This window comes from Ammospiza nelsoni, chromosome 1 (genome assembly GCF_027579445.1).
Source record: "Ammospiza nelsoni isolate bAmmNel1 chromosome 1, bAmmNel1.pri, whole genome shotgun sequence".
NCBI classification, from domain to species: Eukaryota; Metazoa; Chordata; class Aves; order Passeriformes; family Passerellidae; genus Ammospiza; species Ammospiza nelsoni.
In genome coordinates, this window is record NC_080633.1 from 9,432,900 (window position 1) to 9,450,380 (window position 17,481).

At 36.1% G+C, this 17,481-nt stretch overlaps 1 protein-coding gene across 1 annotated transcript in view; it reads left to right on the plus strand.

Annotated features, from left to right (window-relative positions):
• The window catches only part of UBE3C (ubiquitin protein ligase E3C), a 72,092-nt gene that overhangs the window by 38,201 nt on the left and 16,410 nt on the right, over nucleotides 1-17,481 (plus strand). Inside the window, exons 16-18 of the mRNA XM_059466407.1 lie at nucleotides 1,432-1,529; nucleotides 4,789-4,921; nucleotides 5,709-5,956. Of these exons, the coding sequence (XP_059322390.1) occupies nucleotides 1,432-1,529; nucleotides 4,789-4,921; nucleotides 5,709-5,956 (479 nt within the window). The remainder of the gene's footprint in view (nucleotides 1-1,431; nucleotides 1,530-4,788; nucleotides 4,922-5,708; nucleotides 5,957-17,481) is intronic.

A 17,481-nucleotide genomic window follows, 5' to 3' on the forward strand; every position in this document is an offset into this window, starting at 1 on the left:
GATAAAATTTACTAATTGACTGAAATAATTGAACTGTCGAAGTCATGTAGTAGTTTACCTTTGCTGTACATGCACTTTTCATTTAAAATGATTTTAACTGTTAGCTTAATAGGCTTCATACATTGACTTTAATTAAAAATGTTTACTAAGTAAACTAAAGATAATCACAAATCAGCATTTTGTCAGAAATTCCAAAGGCTTGCCATGTTGAAACCTGCTCCCAATGAATATATATCAAGATTAGTGATGTTTAGGGTCATATCCTATTAAATTGGTCCTTAAAATATCCCTACTTCACGTGCTTTGAGGATATAAAAAAGAAATAAAAAAGAACATTGAAGTGTTCAGTCCAGAAGATTGCAGAAGATGCTTGTCACCATGGGTAGAAGTCAAAGAAAAAACTTTGAAACTGTAATTAAAAACTTATAGACAGGGTAGTGACATGAAGCATTTACTTATTTTGTAATACATTGTATGTGTTCAGACTCTGGAGTCTTTTTTCAGAGGTGATTATTAAACATGAGAATGAAACAAGCAAGGAACTGTGGGTGTTGTTACCTCTGTAGACTGGAGTCAGGTGCACCTTTGGCCACAGTGGCTCATCAGTGAGCAATAATGACTGCACTTCATTAATTTACAGTCAGGTGTGTGCTCACCAGCTGAGTTTCCTCCCATAAAGTTAGAGCAGGATTGTCATTTCTACTGTGCATCACCAAAAGTTCAGTTGTTTCCTAAAAATACCCTGTGAGTTCAGAGGAGCTGCACAGTGGTTTGGGAACTGCATGAATTAGTCTCTCTGCTGTGGCTTCTTGGATGCTTCTCCAAGATTTTTGTCTTAAATACATTATACAGGTTCGTGATGGTGCTTTCACTGTTTCTGCAGTCACTGGGATTTAATGTGGTCTCTGTGACTTTACTGTTAGGGGAGAAAACTCTCTGAAATAAATGTTATCTTTCTGTTGATTTCCTTAGATTTGGTTTAATTCTTAAAGTTTTTACCAAAAATGACTTGATTGGAATTAGAATATGTAGTTGAAAGCACAGTAACTGTAAAATATTCTGAACATGAGAATAGGAATATTGTCTATTCCTGCAATGAAAATTCTAAATCATCAGTTACTAATTGTCTTCTGTCATGCATTTTTTCCTAAGCTTTTCCTAAGGAGATTTTTATTCTGAGTAAAAATAGAGGTACAGAAGTACATATTTTTATATGCATTTTGGTTTTGTATGTTTTCAATACTTATATTTCAGTTTGCCTGTAGCAACTAATGTTTAAGGAAAGGTAAGGCTTTGAGTGAGTATGCAGTAAATAAACTATTTTAATGTATGTGTTTTTATACAAAGTAGATTGAGTCACTTGATACAAAAGAAATTGTTTTAAAAAAATGTTCTTTCCAAAATTTTAAAAATTATTATTTCTGTTTTAAGTGGGTTTGGAGCCAGCACCTCTTTCTGTATCTGAAGAACGACAACTTGCAATTCTGACAGAGCTACCTTTTGTAGTTCCTTTTGAAGAAAGAGTAAAGGTACCTAATTTCTAATTTAATATGCAATTGGTGTTTTTTGTTTTGAGTAAGTGTAAAAAGAGCACTTAGTGAAGTGGAAACTGGATGGATTCCCTACAGAAGGATATGGCATTCTGCTCTGTTTTTCTGCAGTACTCATGCAGCAGCTGAACATTTGAAGTTACTGACTTCTCTTTTACTTTCCTGCTTATGTTGCCCTTAATAATATTTGCATTAAAGTTAGGAACATTTATTCTGAGCCAGCTGAGAGCAGTTTGCAGTCCTGGCTCAGAGATGGCTCTCCCTGATTGCACCCTCTTGTGGTGGCACAGCACTGGCTCTTGTGTGCTGTGCCAGAGTGCAGGGTCACAGCTGGGGACTCAGGAGCACTCATGTGCTCCAAATGAGATCATGGATCTCCATTCTGGGAAATGAACACCTACAGATTGAGTTCCTGCATTCATAGCTGAGTAGCTGAACTTTATTAGAGTGTATACCTTAAACTTGCAAGATTCTTGTACTTGATTGATTGGATTTGCTTTTGAATGGTTTTGAGATTTTATAGATGTAATTGTTAGTTCCATTACCTATTTCAGTTTGCATCATTAATATTATTAAAGCTTTTTTTTCCTGCTAAGCACATTTTTTAAAAACTGGCTTCCTTTTCAACAATATCAATTATTTCAAAACTGCTCCCCAAATTGTCTTGGAAATGTTCCTTTTAAAGACACCATCAAAGGAATTAAGAGTAAATCAATAGGGAAAGTCAGTCTTTATTTGTCAAAACACAGAGGTAGCTTTGGTAGAAAATGTGTGTTTTTTTTCTCAGGCTTCTATTAAACAGTTGTTCCAACAAAACATCTTATTACTGTATGGCAATGGCACACCAGGATTACAGGGAAATAAATGATAGGAACTGATCTCAAGTAGGGGTCTCTATGTCATGACTTAGTCACTGCCTTCCAGCCTCTGGACTTCTTAAAGCTGTGTTGAGATGCACACATGTTATGTTTTTGGAATTCATAAAGCTTTTTTGGAATTCATAAAGCTGTTTTGGAAGTGGAATTCATAGAACCTTGTGTGCTTTTATCACAAAAACTGAAGTAACAATGGCATGAGAGCTTGGAGATGAGGATAAAGCTACTGCTGATCTTCCATAGTTCATGGAGGAGATCCTGTTACACTGTGTTTTGGAACAAGTGTGTACAGTCCTTTTTGTATAAGAGTGGGAGTCAGCATTCCTTGGAGTGTCCCACTGCCTCTACAGAGCAAGTAGCAATAAGGGAAGAAAATACCATGATCATAATAAGGTTTTTTTTTTCCCTTTTGGTCAGTTGCTGTCTATTGCTCTGTAATTTATTATGTAAGCTCAGTGCTGCTTGTCTGTGGGGGCTGTTCCATGTGCCCTTTCATTTTCTGATTTCCTCATGCCACTTTTACCTTAACTCACGAGATAACAGATAGTCTAACAAGCAATTGCAGAGTCCAGTTCCATGGTGGGCTCTGGAGCTTTCTGGCCCCAGGGAATGTTTTCCCATTCAACCTTAAGGCACATTGGGATGCACCTTCCAGTCTGTGGGAGGAAATGAATCCAATTTGTAGCAGTGCCTTGGTTCTCACCTCCTTAGGCCATGCTTTGGTCAGCTTGCCTATGGTGATGCTGCTTCCATGGTGTGTGCTTCAGTCAGCCTTGCTTGTTTTTCTCTGTCTGAAGTCATTGCAAATTCTGCAGTTGTGCATTAGGGTTCTCATTTTCAGGACTAACATATCCATGAACATTGGGTTCTGTAGGGAGTCAGTACCAAAATGAGTTTTTCTATGAGATGTAATACCAGGTGATTTTTTCCATCTAGAATTGGGTAACAATAATTAATAAACTGTATCTGGGGCTGCTTCTGGAAGGAGAGTGGTGGTGAGCATATTCTCATGCTCTGTACATAAAAAAGGAGCCTGTGACTACATGCCTGGATGTTATAAAACTGTAGAAAAAGTAGGCCAGAAAAGGCCAGAAGGAACCTCTGGAGGTGCTCTAGTCCACATCCTTCCTCACACGAGAATAACTTCAGACTTGGGTCAGCATGCACCAGGACTTGTCCAGATGAGTTTTGACTATCTCCAGAAATGGAGATTTCACAAACTCTCACTCTCTAACCTTTTTCAATACCCAGTCACTCCCATTATGAACTTTTTTCTTTATGCCCATCCCTTGTTTCTCTTTCTGCAGCTTAGGACTATTTTCTTTTGTTTTCCTGCTGTGTACCTTAGGAAAGATTCCTGCTTTGTCTGTACTGTAGTCTTCCTGGTTGGAAAGCATCTTCTCCACTAGCAACAGTTGCACATAAAAACAGTAGATTTGAGACCTTATTCTACCTTTGTTTGCTGTGGTCAAATTTTCTCTTTCATGGTAATTTTTTTTGTTTTTAAAAATCCCTGCAGACTCTTACTTAATGTTCTTAATTAAAAAATGGTCTGACATATTACTGGGAGATTATATCCCTTGGATAATGTGCTAGACTATTTATTAAATATGGGAATGATGACAAGAGAGAATATAGTAAGCCTGCACTCCATGGATAGAGGGAATATTATTTTACATTAGGCAGCCCCCTCCCATGCTACATCCTGGTATAGAAACACAGTGAGCTGCAGTTACTCTTCAGGGGAACAGTTTCCTCTTGTGAAGACTTGAAAATGGACTGTGTGAAATTCAATTTGTGCTTCACCTGGCATAATTGTTTTGAATTTTTATGATGCTCTGGTTCTTTTTTTAAAAATATGGTGGTAATATCCATTATTTTAATCTGAATTATTTGTTCACTGCTTATACAAGGGGAAGTGGTACCTGTTTTCTTATTGCTGAGAGTGTTCCTGACTATTGTAAACAGCAACAAAAAATTATTTACCAGCATTGTGAATGTCTGTGTGAAATACTCGTGGGGCTTTTTAAATTTGTTTTTGAGTACTTTGCATTTCAGAACTCTAAAAGTTAGGGAGAGGAAACTGGAAGCACTGGTGCAGTGTCTGTAGATGTGCTTCTTTATGAAAAAAACCCTGTGGATGTTATTTTAGCACAGAAAAGTTCTTTGCATTTCTGTCCCCCTCCTCCTCTTCCATGGGTCCTGTATTAAGTTTCTGCAGCTCAGTGAGAGAGAAGACAAATAACTTGAAAGTGAATGCCAGAGGCAGCTCAAAGGACAGTAAACAGTAGTGAATAACCATCTCTCATTGAATATTTAGATCTGCACAATGACATGATTGCTCTTTTCACTCATTTAAACAGATTTTTCAAAGACTGATCTATGCTGATAAACAAGAAGTTCAAGGAGATGGGCCATTTTTGGATGGAATTAATGTCACTATCAGAAGAAATTATATTTATGAGGATGCTTATGATAAACTTTCTCCTGAGAATGGTAGGTTTGCAGTTATCAGCTTGTTACAACACTTTATTGTTCTTATTATGTAGTTTCATATTTGCTTATTTGACTGGTATGCTGTAGGTGTATCAGCTCTGAGATGTGAAAGTTCTTAAAAATTACATTTCCTTATTTTTACAGAAGTAATTCTCACCCATATTCTTTCTAATTATTGCAGTCTAAATGATCTCTTTACAACCTCTTCTTATGGTGCTTTTCTTCCCATTTGCTTGTCCAAATAATTGTAATTTGTATATTTTTCTGTATAATTCATTAGATATTATCTGCTTTGGTAGTCTTGGCCAAGAAATACATATGGACTGAAAAGGATTTGCTTGGTACAATGTGTCTGATAATAATGCAGGGCTCTTTTCTCTTTTTATTGATGGCATGTAGTACTATAAATTTCACTACATCAAAATAATCACGTTTGTGTGAATCTATGTGATCTTGTGCTCACAATATTTTATATAAATAAAATTTTCAAATTATTCCTTGGTCTCTCTTAATATTTTGTAGGATTTTTTTTCTTCCCCTACCTATGGTATTACCCACTTCTTTTTTTGATGACTCTTAAAACAATACCTTTTCTACAAATTGAGCGTTTCACAAACTGAATATTCCAAAATTCAAGCCAGTAATAAGCATTTAGCTACTATTTTGCTACTAGGTCAGATTTTATTCTAGCATATATAGTTTGTGTGTGTGATATACATGTGGTTTTATCCATACAAAACTGAAGCAGACAATTGCATTTGAGTTTGTCTCTCTCCTTTCCCTGCAGAACCTGACCTAAAAAAGCGCATTCGTGTTCACTTGCTTAATGCACACGGTCTTGATGAAGCTGGCATTGATGGTGGTGGAATTTTCAGAGAATTTCTGAATGAACTCCTCAAATCAGGATTTAACCCTAACCAGGGTTTTTTTAAGACCACCAATGAGGGGCTGCTTTACCCTAACCCTGCTGCACAGATGCTGGTTGGAGACTCGTATGCCCGACATTACTACTTCCTTGGGAGAATGCTTGGAAAGGTAAAACCTGTGGTCTGGAATACAAAGCTATAGCAGTACTGAAATGATTCAGTAATGGTTTTTTCTAATTAGGAGTGGATGGGGAAAAACAGATTTTCCCAGACTTGAAAGAGAGTAACTTTCAGATATTGGGTATGAATATTACTACTAAATTTCTGATTGATTTTAATAAATTATATATTTGGGAAGTACAGGACATTTGTGTTATCCTGACTGCCAGTTGAGTTAGGTAACAATAGTTAATAAATTGTATCTAGGCCTGCTTCAGGATGGTGAAGTTTACATATGTGTGCTTCTGTGTATATCCTCATGCTTAAGGTAAAGTTGATTGAATTCACCAGCTCTACTCTGCATATAAAGATTTTCAACCTGGAGATTTTAGGACTATGACTGCAGTTTACATTTCCATCATTTGAAATACATGAAATGAATGTTTTAAAGTTACTAGTTGTATGAGGTATACCATTTTTGATAGCATTTAAAATTTGCCATCAGCATTTAAAATACTTAAGAGGCACATGCAGTGACTTTTCACATATTCTCTTTGGGATTTTGTACATTTTGCATATTTCTTGAGTTTTAGTGCTTGATAATTCGGTGATATGAATGTTCAAAGGCTAATAGATGATTGTTGAGCTAGATGAAAAATGGAGGGAGAAGAACAAAGACAGAAACCATTACCAACATTAATTACATTCAATTTTCTTTTATGGTCAGGTTTAATACTGAGGCTATTTCATTCTAAGCACTCGAAATAATTTTTATAAAGCTAATAATTGTAAAACAAAATTTGGAATACAAATTCCATTTCAGAAAAAAAAGTATTAACTGCTACCTAGCTGTCTAGTACTGAAGGTATTTAAGATGTAGACGTCCCATTTAATTGCCTGCAGTATTTTGGAGGCTAAAATCTTGCTACTGCCTTTCAGTGAGGTTTGATGTCTTTGTAGTATAGCTGGAAGTGGTTTCAAGGGATGTTGTTGGCAAACAGTGAATTTTTGAACCAGTGCTGTGCTTGGGAGTTGCCAGTCAAGTGATTTAGATCAAACTGCTTCTTTGTAAGCAAATGCCCTGCTAATGCATCCCAGCTACTGCCATATCCAAATTTCCTAAAGAATGAAATTGCAGATTGGCCATTTCAATAAATAATCTTTGACTGATGTTCCCACTCCTGTTGCGAGATGGGTTCAGTACTAAGACAACAGTTGGTAATTATGTCTGATACTACATATCCAAGCTTCATTTTCTTTCTGCATGTGTTGATTTTTGGAGTGGGAAAGCAAATACTTGTGGTATTGTTAAGGGGGTTACTTCACCCCAAAAGTGTTCTGTGTATATCTAGGAAGGGCTCATCTGTCAGGGAAAGTTTGAAGCATTATTTAAAAAAAAAAAAATAATAATTTTGAGTCTTCAGTTTCCTCTGTCAAAACAACACATTGCCTTCTGTAACTGAATTTCAGATATTAGCATAGAGAGAGAAGTTGCAAAATGTGTTTTATCTCACAGAGTGCTACAAGTAGAGTTTTTGTTTTTTTTTTTTTTTTTCAAATCAGAAAATCTATTATTTAACACTTTAAAAGCATAAATTGTTTTTGTATTTGCAGTATGTGTAGATAAGGTAAGAACTGACAGTGCTACTTAATAATTACCCTTGCCCAGGTGCACAGACACCTTTTTAGTGGTGTGTTTAGAGACTTGATGAATTAAACAGAAAGATAAGGCACGACCATAGTATTCCAAACCTGCTGGTATTGTGATCTTGGTTAGGTGATTGAATACCCACTCATCCATTTTCAAAAATGTGCCCATTTTATGCTTTGCACAGGGCTATTTGTGAGCAATAGGGAATTATTAAAAGCCCCTTTGCAAACAAAGTAGATAAAATGCAACGGAAGCAATGAGGCATCCACAGCAATTTCTTATTTGTGGAAATCAGTGTGCAAAGAGTGCTGCCATCAAAAACTCTCACGTAGGAGGCTTCAATGTTATCAGAAAACAAATACATTAAAATATAATAATTTATAGAAATTCTCTGTCTCTTGGTAACCACTTCATACTAATATCCAAATGCATTTAACTTTCAGCTCCATGAAGTTATACCTAATTCAGATTTTCTTCTCATCAGGAGTTTCTAACAGCTTGGCATCTTCTTTGTTAATTGGTCAGTTCAGAAGCCGAAGCATCTTAAAATATAAAACATATCTTGAAAAATGGTATATCTGAAAATAGAAATAATTTTAATCCTGAATAAATTACTGACTTTGGGATATCTTTCTAGTTAATGAAGAAATGAAAATCTGTGTACAAAATGAATAGCTTGTTCATGCAGCTTTTGTAGTCACTGGATGAGCAAAAGGTCTTGTGGAAATCATACTTTGTGCTCATGTAATTGCATATGTTGTCTGAAATCATCCTTTAAAAAAACCTGAAATGAGTTTGCTTAAAAAGCAGCTACTCAAACACTTCCAAAGTTTACGTTTCTCAACTGTCAGTGACTTTACTCTGAAATGTAAATATTACCTTAACACTGGTGCCTTTTAAGCATTTTCCTTTCTCTTCCTTACAAGTTAAAGCTCAGTTTGTTGTGCACAGTGAGAGTCTCCTACAGCCAGAGGGGTTGGAGGCTTGAACCTCTCAGTGTTGTTCACTGGAAGCACAGCTGGGACTGAGAAGAGGCAAACACTGGTTAACCATTCAGGCAGAAACAGTGTCCAGGTAGAAGAACAGTGACAGAATTAAAATCTGAACTTCACCATGTTCTGACCTAAACTCAGTCTAGTACACAACCTACTTCTCCATTTCCAGTTCACATTTACATTTATTCAGTCATGTTACTGTGACAGATGTTGTGGAAAAGGACATTATTTGCATTTGGAATTCTTTGACATCAAGCTGCAAATTCTTAGGATAATTTACTTAAATTTCATGAAGTATCTGCATTAGTTTAAGAATATGACAGGAAATCCATAGATAGATTAGTATGATAATTTTTATGGTTTTCTCTTCTTCCTTTTTGACATAAACCTGCTAGTTCTTGCATTTATTTTGTTTTACAGTGACTGTCTTTGCATGTTAAGCAGACTGACTCTGACAGAGATTTTTGTATTATACACTCAGTGTCTTTGAATTTACTGAATTCTACCTCCTCTCTTATTCCAGAATATTAAATAGCACTTGTGAGTCACACATTCATGTTGCTGAGGAACATCTATTTTTGAAATAAAATGTGAAGTCCCCTTTTCCAAACAATAGAACCTGCAGTCCTTGGAAGACACTAAGGTTTTCTGAAAAGATTTAGATTTGTTTTGCCAAGACCCAACTTCTGCCTTAAGTGATTGGGAAAGCAATATGGAGAACAAAATGTCTTTTGAGTTGTTTTTGAATTGATTCCTTCTTTTGTGGAACCCAGTAAAGAAGTTTCATAGAGGAAGCAGCAAGGATTGAGGAAAAACTAATGTGTTAATTTTAAATTTTAGCATTATTTTGATGGTGGATACAATCTTGGTTTTGTTATTTGATCTTTAATATTTAATGGCATATAGGAGGTCAGTAATTTGCATGGACTTGTGGATATTATATTGATGAAAGCCAAAGTTGCTTATTTTCCTATGAGTTTTTGTAGTTTACTGATTTAAGATCTAACAGACTGTTCTTAGCACACATCTAAATGTTATCAAATATATATAATTGAAAAAAATAGATATATGCTAAGTCCTTGAGTAAAATGAAGCTTTAGAAGAATAATAGTAGATCAAATTACAGAATTTATTACACTACAAATAAATGAATGGGACCTAATTTTTGATTAGATTATTCTTCTGTGTATTAGAGAGTATGCCTTATGGTTTCTGTTTGTAACTTTGAATATTGTGCCTCTGGAAGGTACAATTCTGACATGAGCAGTGTCTGTAGAATCCATTCTGCAGAAAAACAAAGTAATTCTTAATCATTCTTGGGCCTTATCTAAGAAGTATTGATTCACGCGAGTCTTCCCACAGCAAGATCTGCATCAGATCCTAAACTCTTTAATTATAAATAAGCTGCATGTATGGAATTAAAACATTCAAGGAGATGCTTCTGATAACGTATTTGAGTGCCATTCATGCACCAAAAGCTTGTGGAAGGAAAACAAAGCAAGAAAATTACAATGAGAACTGGCTTTCATATACTGGATTGTTTGGTGTCAAGCATTGCGCTGCCACTCTGACTTGGAGGGTGGTGGTTTTTTCCTTCTGATTTTTAGCCTCCTATTTCAATTTTCTTATTGTTCTCTTAATTAGACCCTCTTTGGCTTGATTTAAGTCAGTACACCCTTAATTAGTTTGTTCTGCAGCCACAATTGGTATTACTGGTACCTGGAATGGTAGGTATGGGATTGGTGATACTGATGCAAAGAGGAGGTCATTGATTAAACTCTTGGTTTTATTAATTTCAGTTAGCTCTCACATGACTTTGTAGCTTCAGCATTTTACTTAAGAGCAAGTTAGCTGATGATCATTTGTCTCAGAAAATCCTGAATCATCTGATATGGAATCAAAGCAGGAATTTACCATGGAAAGTAGCATGGTGCTTTAATGATGTACCTACAGTGCAGAAACACAATCCTAAGAGAGCAGAATTGGTACCTTATGGAAGCTATTTCATGATTTATGAATGCAGATGTAAACTAATTTGAATCTACTTTCTGACACAGTTCTTCAGCTTGACAATTCCTTTGTGTACTGGTGCATTTAACAAAACCAATTATCTTTTGATTACAAATAGCTATGTTAGTAGTAACCCTGTAAATATATGTCTAGTGCTAAAAGACTACTGAAATGTGGTATTTTAACTCTAAATCTTTAGGGAGGAAAAGTGTTTATTGATGGATTGTGATATTTATTGGGTCATAATGTATTTAAATTTTCTTTAATGCATATGTTAGTGATTGTTTACCGTGATAAAGTGCATAGAGGTCTCTGCAAGGAGTTCTGCATGGAAAGAATTACCTCATGTCAGTGGTCACTCCTCAATTAAAAGTTCCATTAGCAGATGATTCCTGCTTCTGGTTTGTGTACTGATTGCATTTTATTGCCTCTAAATCAGGTTCCTGGACAGGGAATAAATAAACAGTTAAGAGTGTGTGGTAATGGTATCCTGATCTTTGTTCACAGTTGGGAACACCTACATCCATTTCAATCAATTAGGTTTGGAATATTTACTGAAATTCTTAAATTGGTTTGAACTTTAGAAATTACTTGTTTCACTGCTTTTAAAATACAGATTTATCTTAGAAGCATATCCAAAGGTTAGTTAGATAGTATTAAGTGTTTCAGTATGTCAGAAGATTAAGCTTAAATAAGAAGTTTTCCTTTTATCTTCAAGTTCTTCCTAAATTATGTTTAAATTTGAGACAAGAAAAAATCTATTAAGCCTTTACTGAACTTCAGTAATGAATGATAACTATCACTTATCCAGTGCATCTACAGGTATCCACAGTGCTTTTCTCTCTCATCATTCAAAACCCCCAAATGACATTGATAGCAATTTATATCATATTTATGGCATAAGTTACAGAGATAACTGTTCCTATTAAATGAGAAAGTATCAAGCTGATGAAATTGTAGTTTTCTGCACGTGCTGGCATTTCTGAAGTACTCTGTTTTAGTAATAAACAATAATGTTATTAAGGGCATCCTAAATTCCTAGAATAAAAACACTAGCATGACTTTCTATTTTTAAATTAAAAATTAACTCAAGGTCATTATAGTTGATATGATCCAGTGAAGTCTTTGGGAGTGGATCCTTACATTTTCCAGGTTCCTGTGTTCAGGAGTTTGGTCTGTGCTGCCACACCCCTGCCATCCATTTCAGGGATTTGTACCATCCTTGCCACCTCAAATCTCTGAGACTTCTATAAACTTGTACTTACTGACCTTCAAATTCACAATGAGTGGGAAATTCGAAGTAAAACCAATTTTTAAAAGGCTTTTTCTAAAAAAAAAAAAAAAAAAAAAAAAAAAAAAAAAAAAAAAAAAAAATTAAATGTAATGATATTCACACTGCTGCAAGGGCTGTTAAAGCTTGCTGAAGCCTCATTACAGGCATCAAGCTGTGGAATTTTGGACTCCTGTTCTTTTAAAAGACAGAACAAAGGCAAGCAATGAATTTTCACAGTAATACAGGGAAGATAATGCACCAGATTTTCCATTACTATGGTGATTCAAATGCATCTAAACATCTGCTACTGCTCAGAGGCTTGGAAACAGTGGCTTAGAGCTCCAGGGTAACAGGACACCTTGCATTGGGACACACACCTGGGAGGAATAATTTTATTTTACTGTATTGGCATTAGAAACAATATATTTTGGGGTTTCCTCAATTTTAAACACATTATTAAGCACATTTTAAAGAATTTATTTTATCTAGAGATTACTAAATGTTAGCTCTAAAAATGCTTCAAAATATGAGTACATGTTGATTTTAATTTAACATAAATTTTTAATCTTTTTTATTAGGGTTGAAAAGTCTCTGCTGCCCCCAATAGCTTTGTGAGTGTGATGAAACATTTCTAGGGTATAAATAATAAGGTAGAAGGAAGTTCTAATGGTTTTGCTATTTTTCGATCATTTTTATTAATGGTTCTGTACAGCTTTGAAGATCTATTGCACTCTGTAAGTGCTAAGTATTATTTAATAGTAACTGTTTAAAATTACTGAAATAGAAAGGGTTATGGTCTTGGAGACTGATTATGGAAATAACTGAATTTAAGTCCAGTCATTTACTGCTTTATCCCATCTTTCTAGGGATATGACTTTAGCATTGTTTATGCTTTAAAATACAGTTCTGAGTTGTGAGGGATTAATGGAAAGTAGCAGCAGTGACTGATTATTTTTCTTAAGAAAGATTTTACTTGAAATAATAAATGAGAATTAGTTGTAGATCTGAAAGTGTAAGTGAAGGCACTAAAACTGCCTTACAGGGAGGGAGGTTTAATTAATTCATATGTAAATTTGTTTATGCAATTTGTTGAACCTTATTCAGCATGTTGTAGTGCTTGTGTAACTTCTGCTGTGTATGGCTAATCTGGCTGAAATTACTCCAATAGCTTACATTTTGTCCAAATTTAAAACATGGTGTGGAATCTTCTCTTTCTGAAGAGCAATTCCCCAATCTTGGGGCCATACTTGAACAGTGCCTTGTATTGGAGTACAATACCCTATGGAGTACTTAAATGGTGTTGTGATAGTTACATCTGTAGTCTCTATCAGGTACAATTGTTATTTTGTTGGAATAACAGAAGTCCTCCTTGTCCAGAGAGCTGTCATCCTTCTCTTTTTGTCACTATGTACAGCAGTCCTTCAGCCCAGATCCTTCTTCCATAATGTGTTACAGATATTAATTGCATGCCTCTGTTCTGAAAGGTGCTTGCTTGACGAATTGGTTCTTGTTCCTCCACATCACAGATGTGTAGTGAGTGCATTCAGTATATTTGTGTCTGAAGATCATATTTTTCATCACTTCAAATGCCCACATTGTGATCTGTGTCACCAAACTGAGTAAAGGCCAGTCCCTGTAGCAATCAATTACTGTGGAACTGCACTGTAATCACAGGTGGCTGAGGTTGTTTAAAAGAGGAACAACTTCAGACTGCATGTGAAGTGAAAACTTCCTAACCACAGGAGGCTTTCTCTTACTTTAGTTGTTTTTAATATTCTGGTGTGTTCTGCAGTCATTCTCACAAATGGGGAGATAGGTAGGTGAAGTTCCTTTCACTGAATACTACCTTTTCCATAGTGAAATAATTGCTCTTGACCTTTTAACAAGAAAAAAACCCCCTTATTTTAACCATCTCTTCAGAAAATAGAAAAGACTTGACATAATTAGAACACTGGGTTGGAGAGTACTGAAAATTATTTGTTACTGAAATAGAAATTTTTTTTTGTTTTAGTCATTTCAGAAGCTTTTAAATTACTTTTTTTTTTTTGATCTCTAGAGATGTCAACTTTTAACTAAGGACCTAAATTCCTAATCTACATGAGTTTGAAAGAGTGCTGGGAAATCCAAGTTGGCCTTTTCACAGACATTACCTTTTAGCTACTTGGGAATGTGTCACCCTGTGAGCATCACTGTGCTTTTGGGATTGCCCTTGATGTGAACATCACTGCCTCTGCTTCAGACCAGCCTCTTACCCCAAGTTTGTGCCTCAAATTGCCCTTCTGTCCAGCTGGAGTGTTAATATCCCAGCCTTGCAGGGAGACAGAGCTCTGCAGGATGGGTTGAGGTTGTTGGTGTTGACCCCCATGTCTGAACATGAGAAGGTGGAAATCTGATGCCATCCATGGCCACCACTTGCTCCTTTCATGACTTCCCACCTGCACTCTCTGCCTTCCATAGGCCTGTGCAGTTCATGGGCTGCAGGGCAGAGCCAGTGGGGTCAGGGGCTCAGGTGGGAAAGCTGGGGATGGGAACTGTCAGAGCTCAGCATAGAAAGGCATCAGTCCCATTGGTGATTGCTGCATAATGAAAGGAAGCTTCTGAAAGGGTGAGAGTATTCGAAGTTTTAAACATTCGTTTTAAAATAGACATTGGTTAAACTGGGTGAACTTGCTGGCTTTGAGCTCCTGAAGCAGTGTATGAACAGGAAGCTCTGATTTAGCCAAACAGAAGAAGACATCTCTGTCCAAGAGCAAGCCAGTTTCTGCCATCAGTGTTGTTGCTCATTGGCTGTGAGAGGAAGAAAGAGAACAAGATCTGTGTGGACAGCATGGCCATATATTGTATTAAAGGACTGTTTTAGTACACTCTAATGATGCAGCTTCACACTGCAGCTGATTAATCTGGCAGAGCTGCTTTCCTCTGAGAGAGGTGGTCACCATTCCCTTGCCTGTTGCTGATCTGGGCTCCTGCCTCCTTGATGTTGATGTTGTAGAAAGCCAGTTCAGAGAGTTCAGACAGGCAAAAAACTAAGCTTAAAACAGGGTAACTTACAGCTTCCCAAGGGAGTCCAGTATGGAAAAACAAGGAAGGAGGGGAGTCTCCCTCTTGGTCTTTAGATTTAGCTTTAGAAAAATCCCCATCAGGGTGGGCTTCCATGGGCAGCTGGCAGGTTTTGCTCCTGGTGGAAACAAATTGTTCTGCAGTTCCCACCCTGTTTCAGCCATAGCTGTGAGCTGGATATTACTGTAATTTAGAAGAAACTTCAGTGTCCCTGCTGTGACCACCAACACACACCCACCCTGCAAACCCCAAATCCAACAGCCCAAACAAAGCGCAGCACAAATAATCTGCAAGTTGTGAACCTTATTCTGGTTGTAGTGACCCTGTAGCCTCCACTGTACAACTGCTCTGCTTGCAGACAAACCCAGGGGAATCAGCTGAGGGTTTTGTTGCCCTGGCAGGAATGTGTGGAATCACATTTTTAGCAAGAATAGGTAGTCTGATCAGTTGTGCTGACTGAGAAACAGTTAGATGGAATCCAGAAAATAAAGTTTCAGTTATTTACTCATATTGTTCACAGTACTTCTCAGCATCTCTGCGGTGCTGGGGCTGTAATGGTGGCCTTCACCTCTTTGAAACAAAACCAAAGTTCATCGTGACTTTATTCACCAGAGTTTTAGTGCATTTTTTATTAAACTTTATTAGGATAGTTTGACTTTCAAACTAATTAAAACACTACTGTTTGTCTTCTTTCCAAAAATACTTTATTTTGAATATTGCAATCACTTAGCTAAGAGAGGGAGTAATTAAAGATATTCTCAAGTTGCACAATTTAGTTTATTTAAAAATGCTTTATATAGTTTTTAGATGAAGTTATAAATGTTCACTTTGGAACTACCTGAAGATTAATAGTGATGCATTTGAAATGCATTATTTTTTTATTGATTCTTAATGTAGTAAATTACTGAAGTTATTTGGCAGCAAACAGAAATAGCCAGTGATGTTGTTCACATTTATTTTCCTGATAGCATCACAATTTGCATTAATTGCATTGCAGCTGCACTCACTTATATTAAAAAGCTTCTACCATAATTAATCCTTTTTATTTCAAATCATTTTGGCACAATTTCTTGCAATAAACACTCATAAAAGACAGACACTTGAAAAATAACGTACAAGTTTCTTCAATATACCTATTGCTGTTTTCTTCCTGACAAGGAATTATTGATAGGCTTCTAGGATCAAGTGTTGCAAGTGGTGAAGACTTAAGACCAGTTTGAAAAATGCTAAGTGGATTATTTTGCATAAAAAATAGACAGGTTTTGAATTTGTGTCATTAACCTGTGTTTAGAAAATACCTTGATTTATGTCTACATTTGTATTTCAGTTGCATACATTATGGAAATTTAATTTATAATCCATTTAGCTGATGTGATCATAGTTTTTAGTGCTATCATTTATTAGTCCTTGTATATTGAATGCTCTAAAGGCTTAAACCTGCCTTGTGTAAAAAATTACACCTCTGCATTTACATTTTATGAGTCACAGATGGAATTCCATTTTAAATTCGGGTAGCTTTGATATATTTAAGGAATTACAATAGCTTTATTGTTACTAATGCAGGAACAGCAAACACTGACCTTACACATTGCAAATTAATGATTTATCCCTCTAGTTTGCTTTTAAAGTCAGCTATACAAATGAGGATTTTGACTTCTACACCTTGAATAAATCATATGGCTCTAAATATAATGCACCCTTTGGCTTTGAACTCGTTATTCTCAGGTTTTTTTTGCAAGGTCTAACTCACCTCATAGAAAAATGTTCTTTCAGAAGTTTAAGGAATTGTGTATATTATTCCTGAAGTCTTTGTTGCAATATCATTGAGTGATTAGAGCTACATCTATTCATCTTTTTTTAGTTTTGGTTTTTTTTTCCCCTCAGTGGGATTCCTTTTCTAAGTTTGCAGCAGATTATGGAGGAATTCAGTAACACCAAAACTCTGCTCTTGGAGACTTAAAAGGGAGCAAACAATGATGTTACAGTGATGTTATGTTGGTGATGCCTTGTCTGATTAGCCTGGCATTGCTATTAATGTTCTGTAAACATTTGCTTGTCACTGGTAGAGATGCTGATGTGGCAAACAGAGTGGACAATGAGAAGGGCAGCATGTACCAGGAATGGGCTTTTTAAAGCAGTGGTCCTTTATTCAGAATAGCCCTGAAGGGTGCACCTCTCCTTCTTCTGAGAGCTACCATAAGTAAATTTTTCTTCCAAGCAAGCAGTTGTTACTGACTTATAAAAAACAATGCAAAGATACTTTGCATTGCATGGAAATGTGCTCATACAGTGGAAGAACCTAGAATGGTATGTGAAAATTCTTGGGGATAATTTGAAGTTGCAGTCAAAAGATTTGGGTCAGGTTTGGATCATGAACAGACAGGATTGGACCTGTGACACAGAACTGGTCAGCTCTTGGCTTGGAAAGAAGGATATTTTGACTGTGTCATTAGAGCAGTGAAATTCACCAAAGGTGAATCTGTGTAACATGCACCAAATAGTTTTTATTAGTTTAAAATGTGCTGGGTTTGCAGAGTTACTCTAAG